This window comes from Pygocentrus nattereri, chromosome 9 (assembly GCF_015220715.1).
Source record: "Pygocentrus nattereri isolate fPygNat1 chromosome 9, fPygNat1.pri, whole genome shotgun sequence".
In the NCBI taxonomy this organism is placed as follows: domain Eukaryota; kingdom Metazoa; phylum Chordata; class Actinopteri; order Characiformes; family Serrasalmidae; genus Pygocentrus; species Pygocentrus nattereri.
In genome coordinates this window covers 31,873,090-31,898,432 of record NC_051219.1, presented here as the reverse complement: position 1 = coordinate 31,898,432, position 25,343 = coordinate 31,873,090, and the positions used below count along the sequence as shown (strand labels likewise).

The 25,343-nt window shown below is 38.4% G+C and overlaps 2 protein-coding genes across 3 annotated transcripts in view; one reads left to right on the top strand and one right to left on the bottom strand.

Moving 5' to 3' along the window:
- Nucleotides 1-15,876, bottom strand: part of lmbr1l (limb development membrane protein 1-like) — a 28,913-nt gene extending 13,037 nt beyond the window's left edge. For both annotated transcript variants that reach the window (XM_017707819.2, XM_017707838.2), the window contains exons 1-2: nt 15,432-15,876; nt 2,328-2,412 (exon numbers count right to left, since the gene is read on the bottom strand). In XM_017707819.2, coding sequence (XP_017563308.1) covers nt 2,328-2,412; nt 15,432-15,494 — 148 coding nt within the window. In that variant the 5' untranslated portion in view covers nt 15,495-15,876. The remainder of the gene's footprint in view (nt 1-2,327; nt 2,413-15,431) is intronic.
- Nucleotides 15,877-17,439: 1,563 nt separating this feature from the next.
- On the top strand, nt 17,440-25,343 carry dnajc22 (DnaJ (Hsp40) homolog, subfamily C, member 22). The gene is made up of 4 exons (XM_017706231.2): nt 17,440-17,670; nt 19,203-19,821; nt 20,838-21,130; nt 24,991-25,343. Exons 2-4 carry the CDS (start codon nt 19,278-19,280, stop codon nt 25,171-25,173), a joined length of 1,020 nt encoding a protein of 339 aa, XP_017561720.1. The 5' UTR covers nt 17,440-17,670; nt 19,203-19,277; the 3' UTR covers nt 25,174-25,343.

Genomic DNA, 25,343 nt, shown 5'->3' with positions numbered 1-25,343 from the left:
ACAACATGGCCCCTCCAGGAGGAAATCAGAAGTACCTCCCTCACACATGCTAAGAAAAACAGAACTTGCGCAGAGCTTGTGCAATAAACCGCAGGGCAGAAACACATGAGAACTTGCACAGTGAATAACAATGTTCTAAAAAGCAAAGCAGGTTTTCGCACATTTCCTGCCAAAAATCTGCTAAGCAACTTGGAATACCTCCAGCCAATCCAATACGAGCCCAGAAACTCTTAAAAGTTTTCCCAGCTTCTACAGCTGGTTCCAATATGGACAAAATTCTGGAACGCTGACGCACGTCCAGCAGTGTGGCCACCTGATCCAAACTGGACAGTAATGTTTTTAACAGAGCATTAACAATTAACATTCTATGATGTGCGTCTCTACACTGCAAAAAAAAAAAACTAAGAAAATGCAGTTGCACAAAGATGCTCACAGAAAATATGGCAAAACAGACACTTCTGAAGAGACATAGTAAGGAATAGGCCAAAAAAACACACTGTTCTGCTATGTAGCTAATGAAAGGGAGAACACAGAGGGCTTTGTGTCTAGAAAAAGACCCTTGGGGTGGCTGAATGTTGTGAGGCCAACAGGCAGTACTAGGTAAAGGAGACCGTGTTTATCTCCCAGGAACATTCCTTACGCCCTCCCCCCTGTTGACAGGACCATTGCGTAACGCCATTCCTCTGCCACTGGGGATACTGATCCTGCGTGTCATTTTAGCGTCCCTGTTCAAGAGCCAGAAGCCTCCACATGCATAAACTTCACTTAGAGTAGCAAAGGGAAATAGGTGTGCAATGTATTGTGCAAATGAAGTATATGGTGGCAGTCAAACATCAGTGAACACAAAGCAACACAGGACAGGGATGCACCAATATGGGAATCGCAGGCCAAACGTGATGTCTGATAGTTGTCCATGTATGCTTACTGATGAAGATACAGGGGGGGAAAAAAAAGTAGAAACTGGGGCTAAGTCCACCTAGACTAGAGCTGCAGAGAAAAGTAACATTTATTTGTAGAGGCTTACAAATGCAGTAAAGGATATACAAAGCAGAAACTTTAGCTAGCATTGGGCTGTTTAAAAATGACAATGTATTTCAAAATGATTACGTGTCCAAGTCCTATTCAAAATGAACATTCCTGTTATTTATATTTTAGAGGTGGTCACTGATGGTGGTGTGACAGCTCAAAAAGGGAAAAAAAAAAATCAGAGGCAAAACTTCCAAAAAAATTCAGAAAAGTATGACTGTTGCTCAGCAAATTTGACTGGTTCTGTGGTGAAGGTGTGCTACAATTGAACCAGTTCAATTTCAGCTTTTGACCGGACAGGCATTATTTTAGCTTCAGTAAGCTGGAACCAAGCTGCTGTGGTGTGCAGCACACTTAGTCTGCAAACTAAACCAAAGCACTACAGCCCCAGGCTCCAAACAGGCTTGATTTTGGCTGTCACTCCAACACAAGTCACTCAACTTTTGTTTTCTAACATTAGCTTTTCTATCTGCTCTTTTTTCAATACTGTTTGGGTCTGCATAGTGTTCTCGCTTAGCTAACATGAAGTTAGCTGATAAAGCTAAGACCCAAACACCAAGAAACCGGTTAAACTTAACATTTCTGTTTGACTTCACCACTGGAGATTTAAATCATCTAAAAGTGCATCAGTGTTCAAGTTAGCCAGAATCAAACATGCTCTGTGGTGAGCGGAGCTCTTACAAAGCAAACTAAGCTAATGCTAACCAGCTCCTCTCTTGATGGCTTCAAATTTATTAAATGATGGCTTGAAAATCATGTACTGTGTTCATTTATTTGGTGACCATGTATTCAAACTAAACTTTTTCATTATTTTTGAATTTGGAATAATGCAGAATGAGACTGCACAAAAGCATCATGAATGCTTTCACGTCACTTGTGAGTTCGCCCAACCCTAATTTTATCACAGTAGTCCAGAATCGTTTAAACTTTGTCCTTCACTTCACAATATCAATCCTAAATATGTGTGATGCAAAAAAAAAAAAAAAAAAAAAAAAAAAAAAAAAAAAAAAAAAAAAAAACCAAGCACACTTCTGCAGACAAAAATATCCCTCTGCAAAACTAAAGGACACCTGAAAAAAGGAAAGAAAAAAAAACCTCATAAAACTTCAAAAGAAAGCAAAGGGCACCCAAATTTTTCACAGGCAGTGTACAAGATCCAAAGCATCAATAAAGGTGAAGGTTTTATGTGAATTTTTAAAAATGCCCTGTCTCTCTACTGCTTTGTGGTATGGCAGTATTGTAGAATGAAATTTATGTGAGAACGCACCTTGCCGTGCATTGCCCAAGGTGCCTATACGTACCTGTGACAAACTCTGCATTCTTCTTGAAGTGAGTGAGGATGAGGTAGGACAGGATGTAAAGGCAGACAAAGAGTTGCACGCAAATCTGTAACAGACAAAAAAAAAAAAGTAACAGTTGGTATGCGAGCAAAAAATGTCTAAAAGCCTTTTTCAATCAAATCGTGGAAATAAGTCTTGTCACTGTAAAACCTTAGACATTTTCAAGAGAAAGGAAAAGGTCAACTGGCATTTATGACAAAGCAAAACGTTTTCAACTTAATCTCTAACCATGTTTAGACTGGACCCATATTTCAAAACAATTTGATGTATTTATTGTCCTTCAGAAGAGCATACAGTGATAAAATATCTACATTTTATTGATTTCACTGATATAACTAATATGTCTCTTTACTAATATAAATACAATTTTTTCTGTACCCAGATAGCAAGCATATATCGGTCCACTGCCTTGATCCACCCTTGGACCACCCAGATGATGACAGAAAAAAACCCTGATATAAAATGTTTTATAGAAAGTGGGGTTGCTAACACTGTGCTATATTAAAATAATTTTCTAAACTAATTCACAAAGTATAATTAAAGACAGGTAAGAAGGAAAAATAAGTAAACTGGACTTCATGTCGAAAATGAGTGAAAAGTAGAATTTTGTCTAATACTCTGCTCGACCGCCCGGAAAACGCCGAGCAAAACACCAGTGGTCCGCCAGCTTTGCCATCAGTTGGCCAACAGTGGCTCACTATCCTCTTGCTATCAGGGGTAATGCTAATTCAGATGGATCAGTTCTGGGCAGCCAGTCAGAACTGAGCTCATTTACATATATTTGCCTTAAAGAAAGGCTCAGTAACGCAAACAGCCTGCTTGAGAGGACGGAAGCAGTCATGTAAAAATGAATATTGACTGGTTTTGATAGTGGTGCACCAAAATTCTTGACCAAAACAGAAACCATAAATACAGCTAATTTAAAATGAACCTACTGAAATGATTACACTATGTAGGCTACAGAATGTGCTACCACATCTACCGTCCTCACGAATAGAGAACATTGTTCATCCAAGGCAATATGCCCATTTTTTTGGTTACAGTTTGCATTTATGCACCGTCTGAATTTCTTTCTGCATTTCAAAACGGGAGGGTACAAGTAGCATCAATGTCCTAGTGGAGACTTCCTTCTTGATTCTGTTTTGTTGTATTCTGAATATTAAGCGGGATGTTTTCAAGTGGTCTTAAACTTTTAACGGATCAGTTTGTGAGTGTTGTACACTCTTGATAATTTATATGAAGTGCGATTACAAATCTTGTGTAATGCCCCTCATAGAAACCACAAAATGGTCATTTCCCCCCTTTACTGTCGAGCTGTGTCTGTTATATAACTGCTATATGCATCTGTGCTGATTGGTGCAAGAGAGCATAGGGAACAAAGTGGTTTTAAATTACTGTTTCTTGTTACCATTATAATCTGAATGATTTGTTAAGTCTTAGCTATTGACATTTCTTGTAGTCCTATTTAAATTTTTTGGTCAAAATTTTTGGTCTATTTTCTTTTGACTATTTTCAGCTGAGATATTTCAATTGCCAAATGTTTTGGTGCATGCCCTTTTTGGTAAATAAATATCATAAGTGAACCTCAGGAGAAAAAAAAAAACCCTGAAAAATACACGATACAGGCAATTCAGCGGATTAGTATTACTTGACGGTTCAAATGAACTGTTACACCTTCTTGACAACTGGATGAAGTCAAAACAGGCAAGGCTCTAGAACTGAACATCCAAACTAAAGGGAGTTAACCCATCACTGTCCGTTATCAGGCAGTGTGTTACAAACGAGGTCCAGCACCATCCAGAGCACAGAGTAGCCTCTCCCACACACACACTCACTCAGAGGCTTATCAACCCTGTACAATGCTGCACTCATTCGCAGCTGCTGGCCTTATAGTCCTGTGACATAAGGGCAGCTTATCTGTCTTGCGTAGATGGGGTATTGGGTGGCTATGAAAATACATTGTGCAGATCAGCAAATGCAAATGAGTGTAACGAGCTAAGAGGAACCTGACAGGAGATGAGACAGAAAGACAGAGCCTTAGAACACAATACATAAATACCTAGGGCAATGGGGTTAAACCAGGGGGGCACAAGAGATGGAAATAGATAGCATTGTGTAACCAACCTACTGCTGTACTATATTCGTAACCAATACAGTGACGCATGTACCATTCCTTTTGTCTCAAATTATTTTTCTTTATTAGACCCCAGGTGCATTTACATTTCTTTATTTTAGGATTGCAGCTCACAATGATAACGGCACTGAAACATATGTTAATCAAGTTCCTTTTTAATAACACTATTACATAATACATCCTTACCCTTTTAATGCGCTTTTCATCATGCATCACAGTCTGACTGCCAATCGACAGCCCTAAACTACATGGTCAAAAATCACACCGCATCACAGTGAAGCAGGCATTAATTATGGACAAATCAATTTTTACATGGACTACCAATCAGTGGCAGCTACGACTCAATCATTGATTCTTCCATGTGCACAAACAAGAACAAAATAACAGTATGGATCACAGGACACTGGCACTGTTCCAATCCTTTCCAGTTTATCACAACCAACGGATGGAATGAACTGACCCAGAGTGAAAACCACAGCAGTCACCATCACTGTCAATGACTCATACTAACCCTGCTCAATCAATTAAAGCACCAGACAATTCCATTATAATTACACTTTTGGCAAGCTTTAAAAAATAGTTTCAATCAGGTTGGAGCTTGAAATATCTGTTCAAACTGGATGGGACCCAACTGCTCATGCTTGGTTTGGTCAAGTCAACACTTCTCAAATGTGTGTCAGGCTCAGGTAGGGTTTAAATTTCAAATTTGGGTAGACATAGACTGTTTACCACTTTTGACAGCTTCTACTCTGCTTAAAGGTGGTTTGATCTCCTTGGCCAAAATGTGTTTGTTACTTTTTTTTTCAAAATATGTTATGTCACATGTTTATGCAAAGAAATACACTTTCAGGATTAAACAGGAAAAGATCAACATTTCTCTATAGCAGCACTGCACAGTGTGAGAACAGTGCAGTATGGAAACATTATGCAGACTAAATTAAAAGCTGGAGATGCTGTTCAAAAGCTTTAAAAAAAAGTTAAAGCAGAATTTAAACCTCACTTTGGTTTCAGCTGGCCACTTTATTATAGCTTGCATATATATATATATATATATATATATATATATATATATATATATATATATATATATATATATATATATATACATATACACACACACACACACACACACACACACACACACACACACATAAACATATATATATTTTTGACACATACATATACACACACACACCCAGCCACCCCAAGAGCTAGTTTCTGCTGTAATCTCCCACTGCCAATATGGCACTGCACCGCTCCCCCATGCTGGACCTTGTGGGTAGTGGGCCCACATGGCCTACCCACGTTACCTCTTCGTGCTGAGCCCGGCCGGCTTATGTGGGCTGCCCAGCCACTAGGCGCTCGCCGTGGAACACTACCCCCAGGCCTGGCTCCAAGGGTAGGTCCCGGTGACCCTTTCCCGGGCAGGGTACACGATTTTTTTGTGCCCGATATGCATGGAGAAGTTTGGATCGTGGTAGTCTGGGTCTTCACTCCAGACCTGTTCACCCTGGGAGACCCTACCAGGAGCATGTTGCTCCCGACGACTTGGCTCTGAAGATCCCTAGGCCATACAAGCCCTTCCGCCATGACAAGGCCCCGATGCAGGAAGGGCATGCCCACTCCAGGTAAGGGGAAAGGACCTGCCCCAGGTGGAGGAGTATCTCAGGGTCTTGTTCACGAGTGATGGGAAGAGGGATCATGAGAACGGCCGTAGGCTGGGACAGGCGGCAGCAGTAATGCGGTCACTGTATCAGACTGTAGTGGTGAAGAGGGAGTTGATCCAAAAGGCGAAGCTCTCTGTTTAATGGTCAATCTACATCCCAACCCTCACCTATGGTCATGAGCTGTGGGTAATGACCAAAAGAACGAGATCGCAAATACAAGCGGCGGAAACAAGCTTTCTTCGTCGGGCAGCAGGCTACACGCTATGTGATAGAGTGAGGAGCTCGGTCATCCGGGAGGAGCTTAGAGTAGAGCCGCTACTCCTCCACATTGAGAGGAGCCAGCTGAGGTGGTTCGGGCATCTGATCCGGATGCCCCCTGGACGCCTCCCGGTGGGGGTGTTCCAGGCACGGCCTACCGGGAGGCTTTATTTGCCACTTAATGATGAGCTGCTTAAGGTCAGTATCTAATAGAATTCAGTTATACTAAGGTAAGTTTTAGAGGTGTGGTTTGGGTCCAATTCAGACAGACTTTTTTTTTTTAAACTTTGGTTCAGGTTCAGACTCAAAACATGATGCTGTGTGTTGCTCAGGTTGGACAGAAAAGTCTGAGGCTGTATTCAGTTCGGTCCAAAATCTCTAGATCTGACTCTTCTGAAGATATTGACCTTCTATACTAGACAATACTAGACAATCGTTGTTTTTTTCAGAACCAAAAACATGATTCTTAATAATTCTTCAATCTCCTGCGCACCACGTTATATCATTAAAGAGTTTCGTGGACAGAGATTACGTCTGACCCTGGACTACACCATTTTCAGAATGGATTTTCTCCACTGACAGCAAAATGTGGTTTAGGACCAGGTTTAATCCCTGATGTGGAAAATGACCTTGTGAGTGTGTGAGAGTTTTAAGGCCCATATCCTATTATTTTCTTCTATTGTTTTTCCATGAAAATCAATTTATCACATTAGTGTGAGTTTTTGTATCAATATAATCAAAGTTATATCATTTACCACCTCTCTCTATACATCTCTTGAAAATAAATCATTTGATACTTTATAGCCTTTGTTACCTTTAAGCTTGATAAATGTAAATTACCTATACTATACTTCATTAAAAAACTGTTTAGTGTGAATGGGCTAGGCTAAACTGTTACAGGCCAGGTGTATGGAATAAAACCTAATATCTCCAAAAACAAGAAATTTACAGGAGAAGTAAAAAACACTCTACTTTTAATGTAAGTCAATGGAACCAGACTTCTTTCCGAATACTTTTGGGTGATTTCTGTTCATTCATCACTGAATTTACACACAGTGTAAAGGACAATGGGTAGTTTCAAATTATGTCAAAAACTAAAAAACTAAATGACAAAAATGCGGATACGAGGTATCAGTGTTCTGTTTTCATGGCATTACAAACACAATGACTTTAAAATAAGCTGTTATTTGCACCCTAGTGTCTGTATATGGACTTAATAATGTTTATATAGTATGTCAAATTCCTGTAAAAATTATTTTTAAAATCATCTGTGATTAGGAAATGTGATAGTGATCCAATCAATAATATTTGGCAATTTACAATTCACCAAATGATGACCACAGCCGATTGTTATATTTTTAGATCACTATCTGAAAACACTCATTATGTTCATACGGATGTTTTTTTTGTACTGAATTACAACTGGTAGAAGAAGAAATGGGAGGCAGAAGCAGTGACAGATGGAGGCAGAAGATTATGGCTGAAGCCCCAAAGGAGAGCAAAACCAGATGAAAGTGGCTGACCAGGATTAGAAGAGTGAGTGCACCGACATCTTGAACAATAGAGTGTATACATCAATGCAGCTAGACCACATGTCTACTTGTCTGGCTGCCTTTAACATTTAATCCCTTATTGCCCAACACATTACTCACATTGGTTTCTACAATAAGTGCTGAATACTCCCATACAGAGGTATGTCGTGTGTGCATATTCAAACTGTCAACAGTATATTAACTGTCTTGCTTCAAGAAATCTCGTCATTGTTGCCCAACCAAATCTGCAAGTTTTAACACATTCATCCGGAGTGGATGACAGAAGAGGAACTACTTGCAGTGCCATCCTATTACAGTTTAACTTTAAGTACACAAGTAAGTCCACACCACTGAATATCCTCAGGCATGCCAGCTACTTAAAGAAATAGTTCGACCAATTTTACATAATTTATCCATTCCCCAAATACAAAGGCATATAAAGCCTATAAAATGGACAAAGGAATTGTACGTAGCTAAAAACATCAGCACTAGTAGCCATTTTAAGGCTGCATGTTGTCTGCATCTTTGAGAATTTTATAGATAATATTGTCATACAGTTTTAGAAACCACACAATCAAGTCAAATTGGGAATATACAACAACTTGACAGTTTGAGGCAAGTGAGTCATGATTTAGGCATGCAGTTTGCACAAAGTAAGTTATTCACTTCCAATACTGGCTAACTACATAAGCCTTGTTGCAGCAGTGCAAAAGTAAAGAGGCGAATTTCAGACACAAAACACTTTTTGGCTACATCTGGGGAAGGGGAACATCAAATATATCAATTTTTTTGCTGAACTAGTCCTTTAACTATAGACCTGCAGTAAGAATCTGAAACGTGGCAGATATGCCTTTTAGTTTATGGAAATCTTCTTTGGAAACTTATCAAGCCAAAGAGAGAACTAATGCAAAGCACAGCCTCACATCCTCCCACTCTTCCAGGGAACAAAGGAATATAACTCAAAGGAAGAAGGAAGGAAAGCGAAATTTCAACACTGGAGGACAAACATCAGCAGAAAATCACAGATATCAGGGATATCTCTGGGTTGTTAAGGCCTGTGTTCACACATTATATGGCTGACTGTCCAGAGCAAAATTACCCTTAAAGTTTATAAATAAACACACACCATTCTGTTATCAATACAGACACTTTTGTATCATCATAAAACAGTTGTGGCCTGATGAGACACAATAGGCTAACTCTGTGTTTATCCATCTATTCTAACCTTGTTAACATGACAAAGACATCAAGGAGAAGCAGCAGTTCATACTGTATATAGCATAGACAACAGGGGAAGAGCTTAAATCCCAAACAAAACATTTTGGCTTCAGTGAGAGGAGGGGCCAACTACAATTCCTGACCCAATTTTAAGCTTACTTGACCAAATGGCTTTGCACTGAAAAAATTGGTTGCAATCTCAGAGCCATCTGGCTTCAATAAACAGCAGTCTAGACAGTTGACAGACAGGAAAAACCCAAGACAGTGTAAAATACTACAAAAAAAATCTTTTATATGTTTATTTCAATTTCCAGTCAAAACCTCCATTAAGAAGTTATTCATTTTTCAGCATCAGGGGAAAAAGCAGAAAACACACATTAAACAAAACAACTGCCTCAACAACTAGACATTTCAAAGTGTTCAGTATTTAGTGTGTCCACCCTTCATCTTCATTACAGCCATTCGTTCACTCGGTTTTTGGAAGAAATCTGATTATTAGCAGAATTACATGTAGACTACATAGCATCGCTGTCATAACAAAACCATATATCTGAAATTGTAAATTCATAGGAGAAAGTAAGTACATTCTTTGCTTTAATGTACATTAAAATATTTTGTTGTATTGTACAACAAAAATGTCTTTAGTGCAATTTTGAACCATTTCATTTTGGATCATCCTTCATAAAATGTTCACACACGGGGCTGCCAGCAATTTGAAACATCACTGTTAAGAACGACGTCATACTCAGAAAGGCAATTAAGATCCACGCTATTGAGTTCCTATTTCTGTTGAACAGCAGTGATGGGGAAACAGCATCTCACGTGCACTAGAAAGCTTATTCATTCACACTAAAACCTTTACTGCACAACCAGACTTGGCATGAAGTCTAATATTTCAGGAAACGTTGTGTTGGCTAATATGGTCACAAATGAGATTACAGCAGTGAACTGGCACTTTGAGAAAGCCCCACGCTGCAGAGTAAACACGTGTTGGAAAAGATTAGCTATTTACTAAAGCAAGCTTGGACAAAGGTAGTGCCAGTGCTTGACCTGATTTTTGGAACAGGTTGGGGTCTAGGATTGAGTATTCAAATATTTTCCAAAGCAGGAAAACCATGGGGTGTCAGATGATTCTCACTAAACTCTTAACTCAAGTATTTTGTCACTAAAAAAAGGCAGAACCATTAAGTTTAAAAGGCAAAAAAAAATCTAATTCACACAGTTTTACACTTAATCCAGAAACAGCTGATTAGTCAAGACATTTGGTTTCCAAATTTTGCTTATTTAGTTTAGCACTGGAGCTACAAGGCTAAAGTCACAAGCAAAACCTAGTTCTTAAAAAATAATGCAAGGATTCTTTAGTAAAGAAAATGGTTCTATATAGCACCTTTAACACTTAAACAGCCCTTTACATGATTAAAAGGTTCTCTGCACTGTGAAATGTTTCTTCAGGTTGATAGAGAACATGCTGTAGATGGTTCTATATAAAAGCTTCTTGAAAAGTGTCCTATATAGCACCAAAACGGGTTCTTCTACTGTGTCACGCAAAGGATTCTTTGGCTGTTCATGGGAGACCTGGTTTAGAGAAGTTTTGAGGAAGTATTTATTGGAAATATTTGGGGGGCTATTGACTTCTGGTGTTTCTTAGCAACGTTTGCCTCATAGCCCCAGCGCAAAACTAAGGAAAAAATTGTCTTGACTGATTGATGTCATTTGGAGGTAAGCAGAGAACTGTGTGTGTAACATGAATAATAACAACCCATGACTTGTTTTTTTAAAGAATTTAAAATAGTGAAAACCTAGGAACCCTTAAAAAGATAAATATCTACATCTTAATCAGTCAGATGTACAGATAACCAGCACACAGAATGCCACAGATGACTTGGGCTATTAGTGATATCACTAAACTACTTGGAACAAGTTGTACTGTATGAAGGGCAGACTACACAAGAGCACACTATTCAAAGGAATGGAGCATGTGTCACTATGACCCTGTGGAAAGTACATCCTGATGCTCATTCTATGCACAGTTAATCAAAGAGTAATCTAGCAATGTGACTATCTGGGATTACTGGAATTGGCCTCTTCGACTAGCCAAGACTACAAAAGGACCAGCCATGTATTCATTTCATTCAGTTGTTTGTAAGTGAAATAAGCGGATTGATTACAAGTCTCGACAGGAGGCCAAAATCTCTACAGATTAGACACTTCTGGACAAACAGTTTTTTGGACTGTTTTACAACAGTTGTGTACAACCAGTTAGAGTGTTAATTTTACCAACTACCCTGTGAACTTGCAAATGGTCCGTTTTATAATCTGGTCAAGTTCACGCTGATTACCCAAGGCAAGCAGAGTCTTTAAAACTGAAAACATCCTTAAGATACAGGCGTCAAGGGATCCATCTGAGGGCTTATATATATGAAGGCAAAATGTTAATTGATCTGACTGCTACAAGTGCTCATAACGCATCTAAAATTAACTCACAATTTACTAAAGCTGTAGCTAAATAATTCAAACTGTGTACAGCACTGCCTACTAACTCTATAAAAGCTGTGGCAAAATTGCAGAAAAATCAACAAGCTAGAAATGAAGTTCTACTCTACATAAAAATGGACAAAAATGAACCGTGTCTTCTCACATAGGCATACCGGACAACTGAAATTAAGTTCAAAGCTCGTGTCTAACTGCTAGTGTAGAAGACCTCTAAACAACACAATTTTGAGATATCGCCACAAACTTGACCTTGGTTTTAAAAGGCAGAGAAAAATTCAACCCACCCACAGCCAATAGGTTGCCATCTTCAGTGAATTAAGTAGAACATGTAAATAGCCATACTCAACCCATTTTTATATAAATATATATATATATACAAACCCAGACCTACTTTGCTCTGCTTTAACCTTTAGCTCAGCTGTAGCCGCTTTTCTCACATCTTAGGAAACTTCTCCGCGAGTTTCTTGTAAAATATTTCTCAATGTGCCACTTTTTACGAGGCTGACGTTTCGTTATCTGCATTGCTGTGTCCAACAGTCTATGCGTCAGTCTTCAGCGGTAAAAGTCAACGAATTAGCAGTTCTACATTAACTCTACCTTAACTCTGCATTAAGACCATTTATTGTAAAAGCTGTGTTAGAACTGTGTGTTATAACGATTTTACAGCAAAGGAGCAATTTTACCTAAAAATCTAGCCCTGCAGTGGAGCCGCAGCAGCTCTGCAGCAGTGGAGAGATCATTCAGGAGTCACTGATAAGAAGGCTAAAGTGTTGAAGTTTAATAAAGACTCTGAATGTGAACGTCAGCACTTTGTAGTTGTACAATTGCAGACTGTAGTCCACCTGTTTCTCTGATACTTTACTAGCCCCCTTTTACCCTGTTCTTCAGTGGTCAGGACTCCCATGGACCCTCACAGAGCAGGTACTATTTGGGTGGTGGATCATTCTCAGCACTGCAGTAACACTGACGTGGTGGTTGGTTAGTGTGTGTTGTGCTGGTGCGAGTGGATCAGACACAGCATTTCAGACATCCAGCTGCTGGCTGGATATTTCTGGTTGGTGGACTATTCTCAGTCCAGCAGTGTTTAAAAACTCCAGCAGCACTGCTGTGTGTGATCCACTCAGACAGGGCAACACACACTAACACACCACCACCACCACCACCACCACATCAGTGTTACTGCAGTGCTGAGGATGATCCACCACCTAAATAGTACCTGCTCTCCATGATGGTCCTAACCACTAAAGAACAGGGTAAAAGGGGGCTAACAAAGTATGCAGAGACTAGGGTCTGTAATTGTAGAACTACAAAGGGCACCTATATAGTAAGTGGAGCTGATAAAACAAACAATGAGTGAAGAAACAAGAATGATGTTCATAATGTTATGTTTGATTGGTGTATCTTGCTGAAATGTTTAAATTGGAGCAGTTTTATTTGACAACACTCTGCACGAAATTCTCTTTTTTTTCTACGGTTGTATTTGTTAGGAAAAACCTGATTGTTGGTTACACTTTTTGGTGGATCTTTTTGTACATTTGCAGCTTTTCAATTTTCTTTCTGGCACATCATTAAATGCAGTGTCTTGTTCACACTGTCAGTTGGGCTTGTTGGTGTGTCAGGTGGAGGTTCACAAACATTCTGACAACTGCGCTTTGAAAGCAGCTAAAAAGTAGTGCTTTAATCTTTCTCGAGAAGTAGCCAAATTGTAGCTAGCTACACATTTTTCAGTAGCTATCCAAACCCTGGATGGCACCCATGCTTTCTTTCTTTTTTTAATATAGACAAAATATTATTGATATTGATATCAGTTGCATGGAAATAACATCTTTTGTTAATTTCCTAAGTGAAAAAAGTACATATACACAGAGAACACACTTTTGCCCATTTTTATGCACAATTTGCACAGTTGTATTGTTGTCTAATATGTTGTCTAACGGAGTCTGGTTAAAATCGTGCACTGAAATGTACAGAAAAATGCATATTTAAGTGAGCAGTCTTTAAAGAATGTAAATAAGTTTCACTTAGAAAAAAAGTCAACAAAACACCAAACGATCAGGAGAGTTCAAACTTTAGCATTTGACACTGAAACGAAGAAGAAAAATCTGGTAAATTGCTTGTTGTCATACGATGTATTTTTACATTAAACAACTCCTCTGTTTTTCCCTGCACACTGCTCATGAACTGTATGTTTGGGCTCGGGTACAAGTTTTGTACATAAGGTGTGCAGAATGTGTTTGATTTGCCACCAAATCCATGACAAAAGGCCCCCTGTAAAGCGAAATTCACAAAGCAAAAGGTTACGACACATCAGTTTTATCCTAAAGTAGATTTAGTACTCTGATTTTCCTTGTCTTAAATAGTAAACATTTTACATCCAACAGCCACATTACTGGGGAGAGTACTACAGGGCCTCTGATCTCTGCGCAGAGCAATGCCATTACATGCTCACAGGGTTAGCAAAAACAAACAGCTTCACTCAACTTTACATAACCACACAGGCAAGATCAGTGCTGACAGACAATTTGGAAAGCAACATGTCATCATCCCTGGAATTCAGACACCTGTCCCCTCCTACTGCAACAGCCAGCAGCTAATATTAATAATGCAAGCTGTACTTCCCAAATTATCCACTTAAATCTTTCCTATAACAATCTGGAAACGCTCATTCATTATTCATCTTAAAAAATGTTCTGTTGTATACTGCAGTTCTTTTTAATTCTTCATTCACAGTTATAGTTCACAGTGCATTAAAAGTTGCTGAGTGTGAGAATCACGCTCTGCAGGTGTAAAGTTCAGCATCAGTGCCTCGTTGTAAGGTTGCTCAAGTCTGAAGTTCAGCCTGCGTTGTACAATGGCAATTATGATAAAGGCATTAAAACACTAGCAGGCACCAGCCATGCTAGTGAATTTACAAGCTTCAGATATTCAAATTCAAAGCATCTGAGGCCACACATTTTCATTTGATTGTCCATCCTGTACAACAGAATAGGATAGATTTGTAGATCCACAACCAATACAAAGCTTTGAACTGAATACAATGTTCATTAAGGTTAATTAATAGGCTTTACCAAAAGAATAAGGAGCAAAATGAACTGATATTACCCAAGTATTCCTTCACTGAGGTGGGACGCAGGTAAACATACTGAAAACATTCACGATGGCAAATTAGTAGCATTTTTGCCACACTCCACTGCACAAGTCACAACAGTCATACCCCCCCCCCTTCCTTTCTTAGGTTTACTATCACTATGCTAAATCAATAATCAATCAATATCCTGCATATGGCTGGTAATTAACTGTTTACTCCGTTTCATGTAGGCTTAAAGACTACGTGTATGTAAGGAACATTTTTATAGATTTGTACTTTTCTAAGTATTTCAAATGCTAATATTTGATTTACATCTTACTCAGCTTTTAGGGGTTTAATTCTATGCTTCTGCTGGTTCAGATCCTGGACTTCTTTGCTGTTTCTCACAGCTCTCACTGGTTTAGCTTTAGCGTTTTACTTTAGACAAAAGGAACCAAAGTTCTATAAAGAGCCCAGTAGTTACTTGAGCAGTTTCCCCCTGAAACCATTTTCTACCAGCTGGTTTCTGTCTTCTGCTGCTGTTACTTCTGACATCGCTGAAGTAACGTTGACTTTTCCACTTCAGCAACCTGGCAAACAACTGGGCGTCGTTTTGGCCCACTGGTGAACGTTAAACAGACCCCTAGCTGTGATATCGGTATAAACAGCAGCTTTAAAAGTGGACGACCAACTTACAAGGATCTCTCGGACGCGGTCGTGGAACAGCTGCTCTCTAAGCGACACGTCGTCTGTTTCCATCCTTCAGAACCATAGCTTGAGGCACCGTGAGCTGTGGTCACCTGTTTTGCTCACTGAACGACCAAAAAGCGACCCGTGAGGGCAAAAGTTGTGTCGTTTGTTCCAGTAGAGGAAGTCGGTCGGTCAGTCAGTGTCAGTGTCAGTGTCAGTGTCTCTCTCTCTCTCTCTCTCTCTCTCTCACTCTCACTAACGTTAGCTCTTTAGCTGCTACCCTAAAAATGTGCAGTCCGTTACTCTACTTTAAACGGGCCACGTAACGGCTCAACGTTTGTACCTGCATATATTCTACACTTTAAAGTCCATTAACGGACGCTAAAAGCTAAAGGCTGAAAAAGCTGAGCGTGCAGACGCCCTGCGGCTACTGACAAACTGCAAACACATTGATAAAGGCTCCCATATACCGCGTATGGGGGGATAGGGGTTGGATTGGTTGGGGGCGGGTGATGGGCGGGGTTACAAAATGTGGGAAAGTGCTGGGCGTGTCCTATTAAAAAAAGATGCGACCACGCCGCTGATGGTGAAGGCGCAAATGAAGGTAGTACAGTATGAAGGGGTGTAAGAAATGTTAAAACAAACAAACAAATAAATAAATAATTAGCGCCAGATTCCTTCCTTCCTTTTTCTTTCTTCCTTCATGTCTTTCTTTCTCTTCAATCTGTTTCTTTGTCTTTTTTCTTCCTTCCTTTCTATTTTAATACATCTGATTTCTGTGTCTCAGTGCTCCGTAATGTTATTATTTATTTCATTTATAGTAATAACTTTGCCTTGAAAGCACTGTATTACTTTAAAGAAACCCAAATCTAGTGATTATTATTGTTACTAATAGTAGTATATAATATTTAAATTCACGTAGAATCCAATATATAGAACATGTGCATAGTTCCTCTGATGCCATCCATCTGAAATCCTTTCAAACTGCCCCAAAAGGCATTCTGTTCTACTGAACTTCAGCCTCAGTGAACATAAAGAAGGCACTAAACAAGCTGCCATGTTTCATTTCCAGTAGAAACACAACAGACTGTGAAAATCTTTTTAAGACATACGATGCACACAGCGTCACACAGCTGAGGCTCAAACCTGAATCTCAACCATCTCTACGGTGACTCCTGCTGGTACCACTTGTGCCCATGGGCAACGTTAGAAATATACTGACGAGTTTCTTTGCTGCTTCATGAAATGATGGTGTTCAGGATTTCATTGCAGATTTGAAATGTTCTCTTTAATGTCATAAATTGCTTTTCAAATATATATGGACCTGATCTGCTTTTCCTAGCACATGCTGTTATCTGCACATAAATGAAATGAAAGCATTATATATTTTGGATCAGTTTTACAGAATAAAATTGTCTAATATGTTAAACTCAGCAAATAAACAGAAATTGTGCACTGAAATATAAAGAAAATGCATATGTAAATGAGCTGTCTATAAAGAATGTAAATAAGTTTCACTTAGAAAAAAATCAACGAAACACCAAACGATAAGTTCAAACTTTAGCATTTGACACTGTGAAATGAAGAAAAAAAAAATTGCTTGTTGTCATAAGACGTATTTTTACATTAAACAGACAACATAACCCTGACTGTACACACTGTCTGGGAGGGCTCTCTACCTTTTTAGATATCAGGATGGAAAGAAAAAGGGATTTTCTTTGTTGTAGAGTCTTAAATAATCCCATACATTATGAAATGTGTCCTTAAATATAGACTTTATTGTACACAGTATAGCAATTTACATGTATAATTGAAATAATTGTTTATTATTATTGAAATGCATCTAATTAGGCAGAGAAAGCAGTGCTATTACTAATGCAGACATGTTATGAAGCCTGTTCTAAAGATCAGGTGTGTTGGCCTAGCCAACCATGAGTGTTTGATCAGGAAAGTTAGTTAACATTATAAATGACTTCAGCAATATCACTGTCATCTTCCAAAGTCCGAAGTCCAATTCACCAGTACGGAAGCTTTTCGCTCCACGAGAGTTAACAGGAGTTGATAGTGAAGAATATACAAACTTTTCACTGTATTTCATGTTTTTTAGGAATATGACTCGCACCGGTTTTATAGAGTGATGCATGCTACGTTATGCTTTTATTTTCCTGCCCCTTGAGCTGAACGAGGCCATTTTAAAGTGCCATTCACTGTTTGGACAAGCTGTCAATCACTGCTCTGGTTATAGGTAAGCATTTATTGTTTGGACTTCTTTGGACATAATCTCACTTTCCAATATCTTTTATTGTAGTGTCATTAATGTCAAGATTAATTAGGCCTTTTATATGCACCCAGTGCTGTAGTGCTGCATAGTATTACCTTCTGTTTTGTTTGGTCTAATTTGCATTTAGTGAGTGAAACTGTTTCTACCTCAGGCAAAGTGGGTGAAATGTGATTTGTTGAAGTACAGTGTACGACATACACCAATCATTTATCACGTCACAAAAAAATGTAGTAAAATCTTTCATTAATCTAACAATTTTATTTATTTTCTCCATTTGTATTGGAATACTTGTTGACATAAGCTTCAGGTGAAGTTCTTGGTACACTTTTTTACCAAGACAATTCTGATTTTGAAATACGTTTTATAATATGTTAAAAATATGTTTGAATACAGTTTTTTTCTGTACAGAGTCTAGCAGTTACATAATAATATAATTAATGCAGAATCATTTGGCCTGATTTGCAATAAATGAGTGCAATAATTGTTTTTTTTTACTTTCTTTAGGAAAAGTGGGCAAAATAAGACTGGTTGAAGTATAGCATATGATATGACACAAAAAAGTCATTAAAAGCTTTCATAAATCTAGCAAATCTACACTCTTTAAAATGAAAGTCCCGAAAAGGCCTCTGGGTACGAGACACCTTCCCCGATTCTAGCAGTAACAAATAAACAAACCAACCACCAACCAATGAATTACCTGAAAAGTAAAATTAAACAATGTTTTAAATACTTGTTTAAGTGCACTTCAGACAAAGCATTTTTAAAGAAACATAATTATTTTGCCTAATTAATGTGCAATATACTATTACTGTGACTACACTGTATGTGAAGGCAAACCTGAAACCTCTTTTACTTTTAATCCAAACTGAGTGACAATGCAAAAACAGAAGTAGTCCTACACGTATAGAAGGGTACAAGCTAACACCACTTAAACATCCCATTTGAATGGCAACAACAAAACCTTAAGAGTCAATAATGATCTAAAACTGAGGTGTCTGAGAAGAGATAACATTTCTATATGTTTTTCATTTATATAGTCATTTGTACATATTCAAGGGCTATTTGTCCATGTAATGTTTACATCTGCAGTGGACTGTACCAAGGATTTGAGCTTTCTCTGGCCTTGTAGTCTGAAGCCCCCTGAAGCTGCTGGCAATCAGTGGCCAGGTCCACTGACCCAGTCAGTAACCCATCCCTATCAAAAAGGGTTCCTAAAGTGATACCACAAAGGCATTTTTCAATTGGAGGTTGTTTAAAAACCATCTCACATGTTAAAAATGTGTTATCACATGTTATAAGTTTTATCAAATGTAAAAAATGTATGACTACTGCATTTCATTTGTGAGATATATTTTCTGTAAGGGTGTTGCTAGAACTTTATGACCTAACTAACAACCATTTAGGAACTTTTATTTTGAAGAGTGTAGCAAATGTAGCAAAATCTAGGTTCATGACATCTCGATTTGTCTTACACCATGTTATTTGTTTGAGTGCAGATTTTTCACAAAATAACTCCTCTCACATGCTGAGGAGTATTTTGCTCAACTAGAGTCTGATCAAAGGATGCTCCTATGGCTAAACTAATAGTAGCATATGCCCTGTGGGCAGTAGGAGGCCCTTTGGGTCTGCACCATCTGTACCTACGGAGGGACAGCCATGCTCTCCTATGGATGCTCACTCTGGGCGGCTTTGGGGTCGGCTGGCTCCGGGAGTTCTTCCGCATCCCGTCCTACGTAAGTGAAGCCAACCAGGAGGCAGAAAAAGCTAGACGCCCCTCCACCACCCTCCCATCAGTGGGCTTGGTTCGGTTTGCTGGCCAGATTTGTGTGGGTATCTACTTTGGCTCAGTGGCTCTGATCAGTCTCAACACTCTGAGCTTCTTCTACCTGATTGTGCTCCCACTGAGTGTGGGGGCAGGCGTCCATCTGGTGTCCTGCATCGGTCAGCAGACTTCTGACCTCCAGAAGACCCTCACTGCATGTATCATCACCTCGTCCATATTCTACGGCAGCAAACTGTCCCCTCTGCCCATCAGCATAGCGGCCAGTGTCACAGCAGCACAGCACAGAAGGTTCAAACCCCCTCGAAAAGCAGGAAGCCCACCAGAGCCACTTGGTCAGTTGCACACATACATTTTACTTAAAACATTTATAATTAATGTTTCTGATAATATAAACTAATTTGGTCATAGGTAAGATAGGCAGATAGACATTACACATAAAGTGCAAAGACATCAGTCACAAATATGACAAAACTGGTGTAAATAGTTAATTATGTTAATTGTAATTGTATTGTGTGTTAATTATAATTGAATAACTTCTTGGTGTTTCAAAAAAACAAAATAAAAACAAAAATGCCATTTGGCAACTAGTTTATAACATTCAAATCTACACTGTGTATATTAGTATTGTTTATAATGTAACAAAAGTAAAAAAAGGGGGGCAAAACAAGTTATTTGTCACGTTATAAAGTATCTTATAGCATATAACAACATACCTCAGCCTTATTGGTTTGATTCATTTTAAAGTTTTTGTTTATCAGTGTTCTTACACTACAATACCCAGCAGGCATTACCACATCCTACAATCATTGGAAATCTCTGTGGTATCAACAATTTAAGACTAATAAACATAACAAGCTAGCATTAGTCTAACTCTTCCAACAAAAAAGCAGTTATTCTATTTATAGTCTGCACAAAAAGGATACTAGAGACTAATTTCTTTTTCTCAGTCAGAGGAAAAAAAGCCAAAGTAATCATTTCAAAACTACCCACCACCCAAAACTTGCCCCAAAAGTTCCTCCCACCATCATGACACATCATCAGAAAGAGGGTCCCTGTCTTCAAACCAGAAAATATCACTCCAGAGACCACTGTATAATGTAACTAAGCAAGTTTACAACAGCTGTAGCGATGGTTATTTTTCTTTTGGCCAGACTGTCCCTTTAATATGTAAGGTCTTCTTTTTTGTGTGTGTATTTTATGATGCCATTATTCCTCATGTCTAAAATATCAGGTAAATATGTCCTTATATGATCATGGACACATGTGATTGTGTTTAAGTAACGGCCACCAACGCCATTATGTCATTGTTGAAGTGACTGCCAATGTTTTTTTGTTTTTTCTTCTTTAGGGCCTCGTCTGTATTGCCTGAGTTTGGCTGTGTTGGCGTTCTCAGCTCCTCTGGGATACAGTATTTTTCTCAACACCACAGCCACTTTGTACTACATATCGGATTGTGTGGCAGCAATCCTTGACATGTTTTGGTTCTTTCCCTGGCTCAGAGGGGTTATGGAGTACTTTCTGCTGCTGCCATACCAGATCCTGTGCACTCTGACAGGAGGGAGTTACTATGAGGACAGCTGGAGGAAGGTGCTAGAAATACTTCTGAATGAGTACAGCAAAAGAGAAATGGATGCCATGAAGGTGAGCCCAAATGAAAAATTCTGTTGTTGACATATGACCTGTACAGGGCATAGTTCAGACTTGCGTTTGTGGGTGCAACAACAAATTTGTTTGTGTTGATTGATAGTGGCTTGTCAAAATAATCCTGAGACCTCGTGGTGATATGAGTCACAGAAGCATGTCCACTTTTAATGCAGTGCAGTTTAATGCATGGCCTTGCCCTTTATGCACACAAATTTCTCCAGATTCCTTTAATAATTAATGATATTAAACAAAAATCTTCACAACTGTTCATTGAGGAATTGTTGTTACACACACTGACAAAATAGTGAGCCTCAACCCATCCTTGCTCACAAAGGACTGGGCCCTTCCTGGATGCTCCTTTTATACCCATGCATGACTGCATCACCTGTTTAAGAGGTCTTTTTGAACATTTTACAATATTCCTCGTCTTAAATTGCCCCATGCCAATTCTTTAAAAAGACCACAATAAATGCATCAGTTATGTGTGTTAATTAACAATGATGTTAATTATTATCTTTGTACTGTTACATGTATTGATTTCATTTAAAACAAGTCAAGTGGATGTACAAATCACTGCTTTCTGTTTTTACATTTCACATACTATCCCAACTTTTTTGAAATTGAGGTTTGTATATTTATGATTTACGAGACTCCGTAGAGTTTCAGATTCTCAGTAGAGTTGAAAGATGATAAAGACAAAAGTGAAAAGGAAAACAACTTTCACTTATTTTGTATTACCTATTTTAATAATACTACCAGTGCTATGTACTGCAGGTGTATATCGCTGCTGTTGGAACAAAACCTCCTACAGACAGTGGTTTTCAGAAGTGTTTCTGAGCCCATGCAGTGATTTCTTCTACAGAATCATGCTTGTCCTGTCTTTTAACTTATTTGTCCGTCTCACGTACTATCTATCATGTCTGTTTTTAATGCAGTGCTGCCTGAGGGCCCAAAGATCTTGGTTAGCCAATACTGGTTTTTGGCCTTGTCGCATGCATACAGAGATTTCGCCATATTCTCTGCATCTTTTAATGATATTATGCATTGTAGACAATGAAACCCCCAAGTTCTTTGCTATTTGAGAAACATTATTCTTAAATTGTTGCACTATTTGCCCACACAGTCTTTTACAGTGTGCTGAACCCCTCCTCATCTTTACTTCTGAAAGACTCAGCCTCTCTGGGATGCTCATTTTCTATCCAGTGGTGTTATTGACCTGTTGCCAATTAACCATAAGGTGTTTTTTGGAACATGTTGCCACCATTAAATTCAAAATGGGCACGTTTTTCAAAAAACAATAGCAGTTCTTAGCATTTGATATGTTGTCTTTGTACTATTTTCAAACAAATACAGGGATTAAATGATTTGCACATCATTATATTTTGTTTTAATTTACATTTTGAACAGTGTCCCAAACTTTTTGGAAATGGGGTTGTAATTTGATTCATTGTCTATCGCCCTTTACATTGTATTGCCTATTAAAATGTATGGTCAATGGACTAAAAGAAATGTCCCAAAATGACTTGTGGGGGGGGGAGGTCTGGTTCCACAAACTAATATTAACAGTAAAGTAGGTTTTTTCCTTCTCCTGTAAAGATATCATTATGGAGATACCATTTGTTCAACAGCAATATGTAGTACCTTAAAGTAGTTGCTGGATAAAAAAAAAGCTGAACAACAGTCTAAAGATGACCTTAAAACTGCACTGAAACCGAAACTGTATGGCATGACAAGGAAGGTAGTGACTGGGTTGACATTTACTTGAAACTGAGCCTGAAGAAACCTTTCCAGTCCACATGCTCTTGAGCTTGCTTTCTAACCTTGCTTTCTCAGCCCTCCCATTTAAAAACAAGAGCACTGTAGCATTGCTTCGACTGTGCTTCAGTGACAAATAACATGCTTAGAAATGACTGAACATCTTCCTAAGTGTACACTTTGACACAGTATGACCAAATATGCCATAAGCTCCACTATGTAGGAAATAAATATGTGAAGGACAAATATGCATAAGCCTTAGCACATTATGGATGTTTTTGGAATGTGTTGCATGCTTATGCTGGTCAGATTTCACTCAGTTCAGTTTCACTGCAAGAATGCAGAGAATCCAGGAGTCTTTGTGAAATTCAAAATACTGTGAATCCACATGTCTTCATGGAACTATATAGGTCAATCCAAGCCAACTCACCTACAGCCTCTCCATTCATGACATGGATTTCCATTTTTTAAAAAAACAAGCAAAAAAAATGTATTTCATGCAACTATGAAAATGTCACAGATGTACTGCTTGTTGTTTTCTAGTTACTTAGGCATTTTAATATTGAATTAACTGCTTACACAATCATTGAATGGGCTGAAATATAAAAAAAACACTAGGAATAATTGCACTTCATATCAACAAGTTTCATGGTAATTAATGCCCACAAAGGTTAATTTACTAGAGGTTGTACTTCTTATGTCAGTTGCCCAATATTTCATCTGTGAAATGTAATATTTGTCAGTTATCAGTCTTCATCAGTATCAGTTATCATTCTGTTTATGTAGTAATCTTACATTTTTAGCACTGTGCTGCTGTCCAAAACATATTAATAACTTCAAAATAGTAACTTCACAGGACTTTACATGACTTGATTTTAATAAAAACTTTGGCACGATACAACAGATAGCTGCAGTACTAATGATCCAGGAGTTGTTTTTTTTTTCGGACCAACAAAATCTCTAAATTATTTTTTTCTGAATTTAATATCTAAAGTATGAAGAGCTGCATTAATGCATTAATATTTTTTTCCTTCGAAATCTATGATGTGGACAGACAGGGCATTTTTAACCCAAGGGTGAATATGACCCACATATTGACCCATATATGGTCCAGATCTATACAGTGTAAAAATCAGAGACCACCCTCCATTTATTTCATTTCCAGTCAGAGCAGCCAGTGAGTTGAAGCTGTTCAGTTTTCAAGAGATATTTCTGCGGAGATTATTAGATATATAAGATAATCCACTTCTGTAAGGAAGGAGAAAGTCAAAGGAGAACAAGAGAAAAAAACAGGAGTTTTCAAAACTGGAATTCAAAAAATGAATATGTAGAGAAAACTGAAATCCTGACAACCACCTGTAACACCTGGAAGACCACTAAAACTGTCCCATTAGATAAACAGTAGTTGAAGCTTTCATCTTTGTGAGATTTTGACTCAGATCTGAAAACTTCCACATGGGTTTTTGTGTATTCTTCTACTGTGAGAGGACAACTCAACAGTATGAGTCTAAAGGATGTGTAGCTGCCAAAAAACATAACTGAAAGAAATGGAATAGACAAAAAAGAAGACAATTTACTAATCAAATGAAGATGAAGAAGCCACTGGTGTTCTCAGAACCACCCCAGTCCAGAAATCAAAATCACTGAATGTGTTTGAGATGAAAGGGATTGTGAAAAGCAGGAAATGTAACCACTTTAGGACTGAACTTGGGAGGTGCAGAAAAATATCCCTGCATGGTTCTCTGAAAAACTGAAGGCAAGTCTCCTTAAAAGAGTGGAAGCTGTAATAAAGACAAAGGGTGGACACATTAAAATTTGAAAATTGTGATATTATATTTAGTCATTGAGACCTCTGTATAATTTCCTGTTTCCTGTTAAATTTGCTGTTAAATAACTGTTAAATACATTTTCTGTTTCTTTTCCTAACACTGAACAATGAATAATTAGCACTCAATGGCTATTTTCACTGGAAATTAAACCAGTGAAAAGTGGTGTCTTACTTCCGAACAGTACTGTGTAGATTACTTTCAGCTGATATAATGTTATTGAAGTTCTGTGCTTTTCTGATCTGCTATGAAAAAAGTTCTTCTGTATTGTTCCAGTTGCTGGCAGTCTCTGAGGGGGCCACACTGGAGGAAATAACCCACAGCTACAGAGAGCTTGTTAAATTATGGCATCCGGACCACAACCCCAAGCAGCAAGAAGAGGCACAACAGATGTTCATTCGAATCCAAGAGGCATATGAGACACTGATAAACAGGCATAAGCCTCAGAAAAGAAAGTAATTTTCTACTTAAACAGCATTTTTATGTATGTGTCAGGTCCCAACAGGTGCAGGATGCTTTGAACATGGAATTATAATGAACTGGATTGCTTTAATAATTAATACATCTGGAGCATGATGTTTTAATGATGTTATGTTAAACACATTGGCAATAATTATTATTTAATAACA

What these genes read in the sequence shown, in the direction of transcription:
- dnajc22 (XM_017706231.2), top strand. Translation starts at nt 19,278, where the DNA reads ATGGCTAAACTAATAGTAGCATATGCCCTGTGGGCAGTAGGAGGCCCT. An exon ending in AAGCCCACCAGAGCCACTTG is followed by an intron (nt 19,822 to 20,837) that starts GTCAGTTGCACA and finishes TTTCTTCTTTAG; the next exon opens with GGCCTCGTCTGTATTGCCTG. An exon ending in GAGAAATGGATGCCATGAAG is followed by an intron (nt 21,131 to 24,990) that starts GTGAGCCCAAAT and finishes GTATTGTTCCAG; the next exon opens with TTGCTGGCAGTCTCTGAGGG.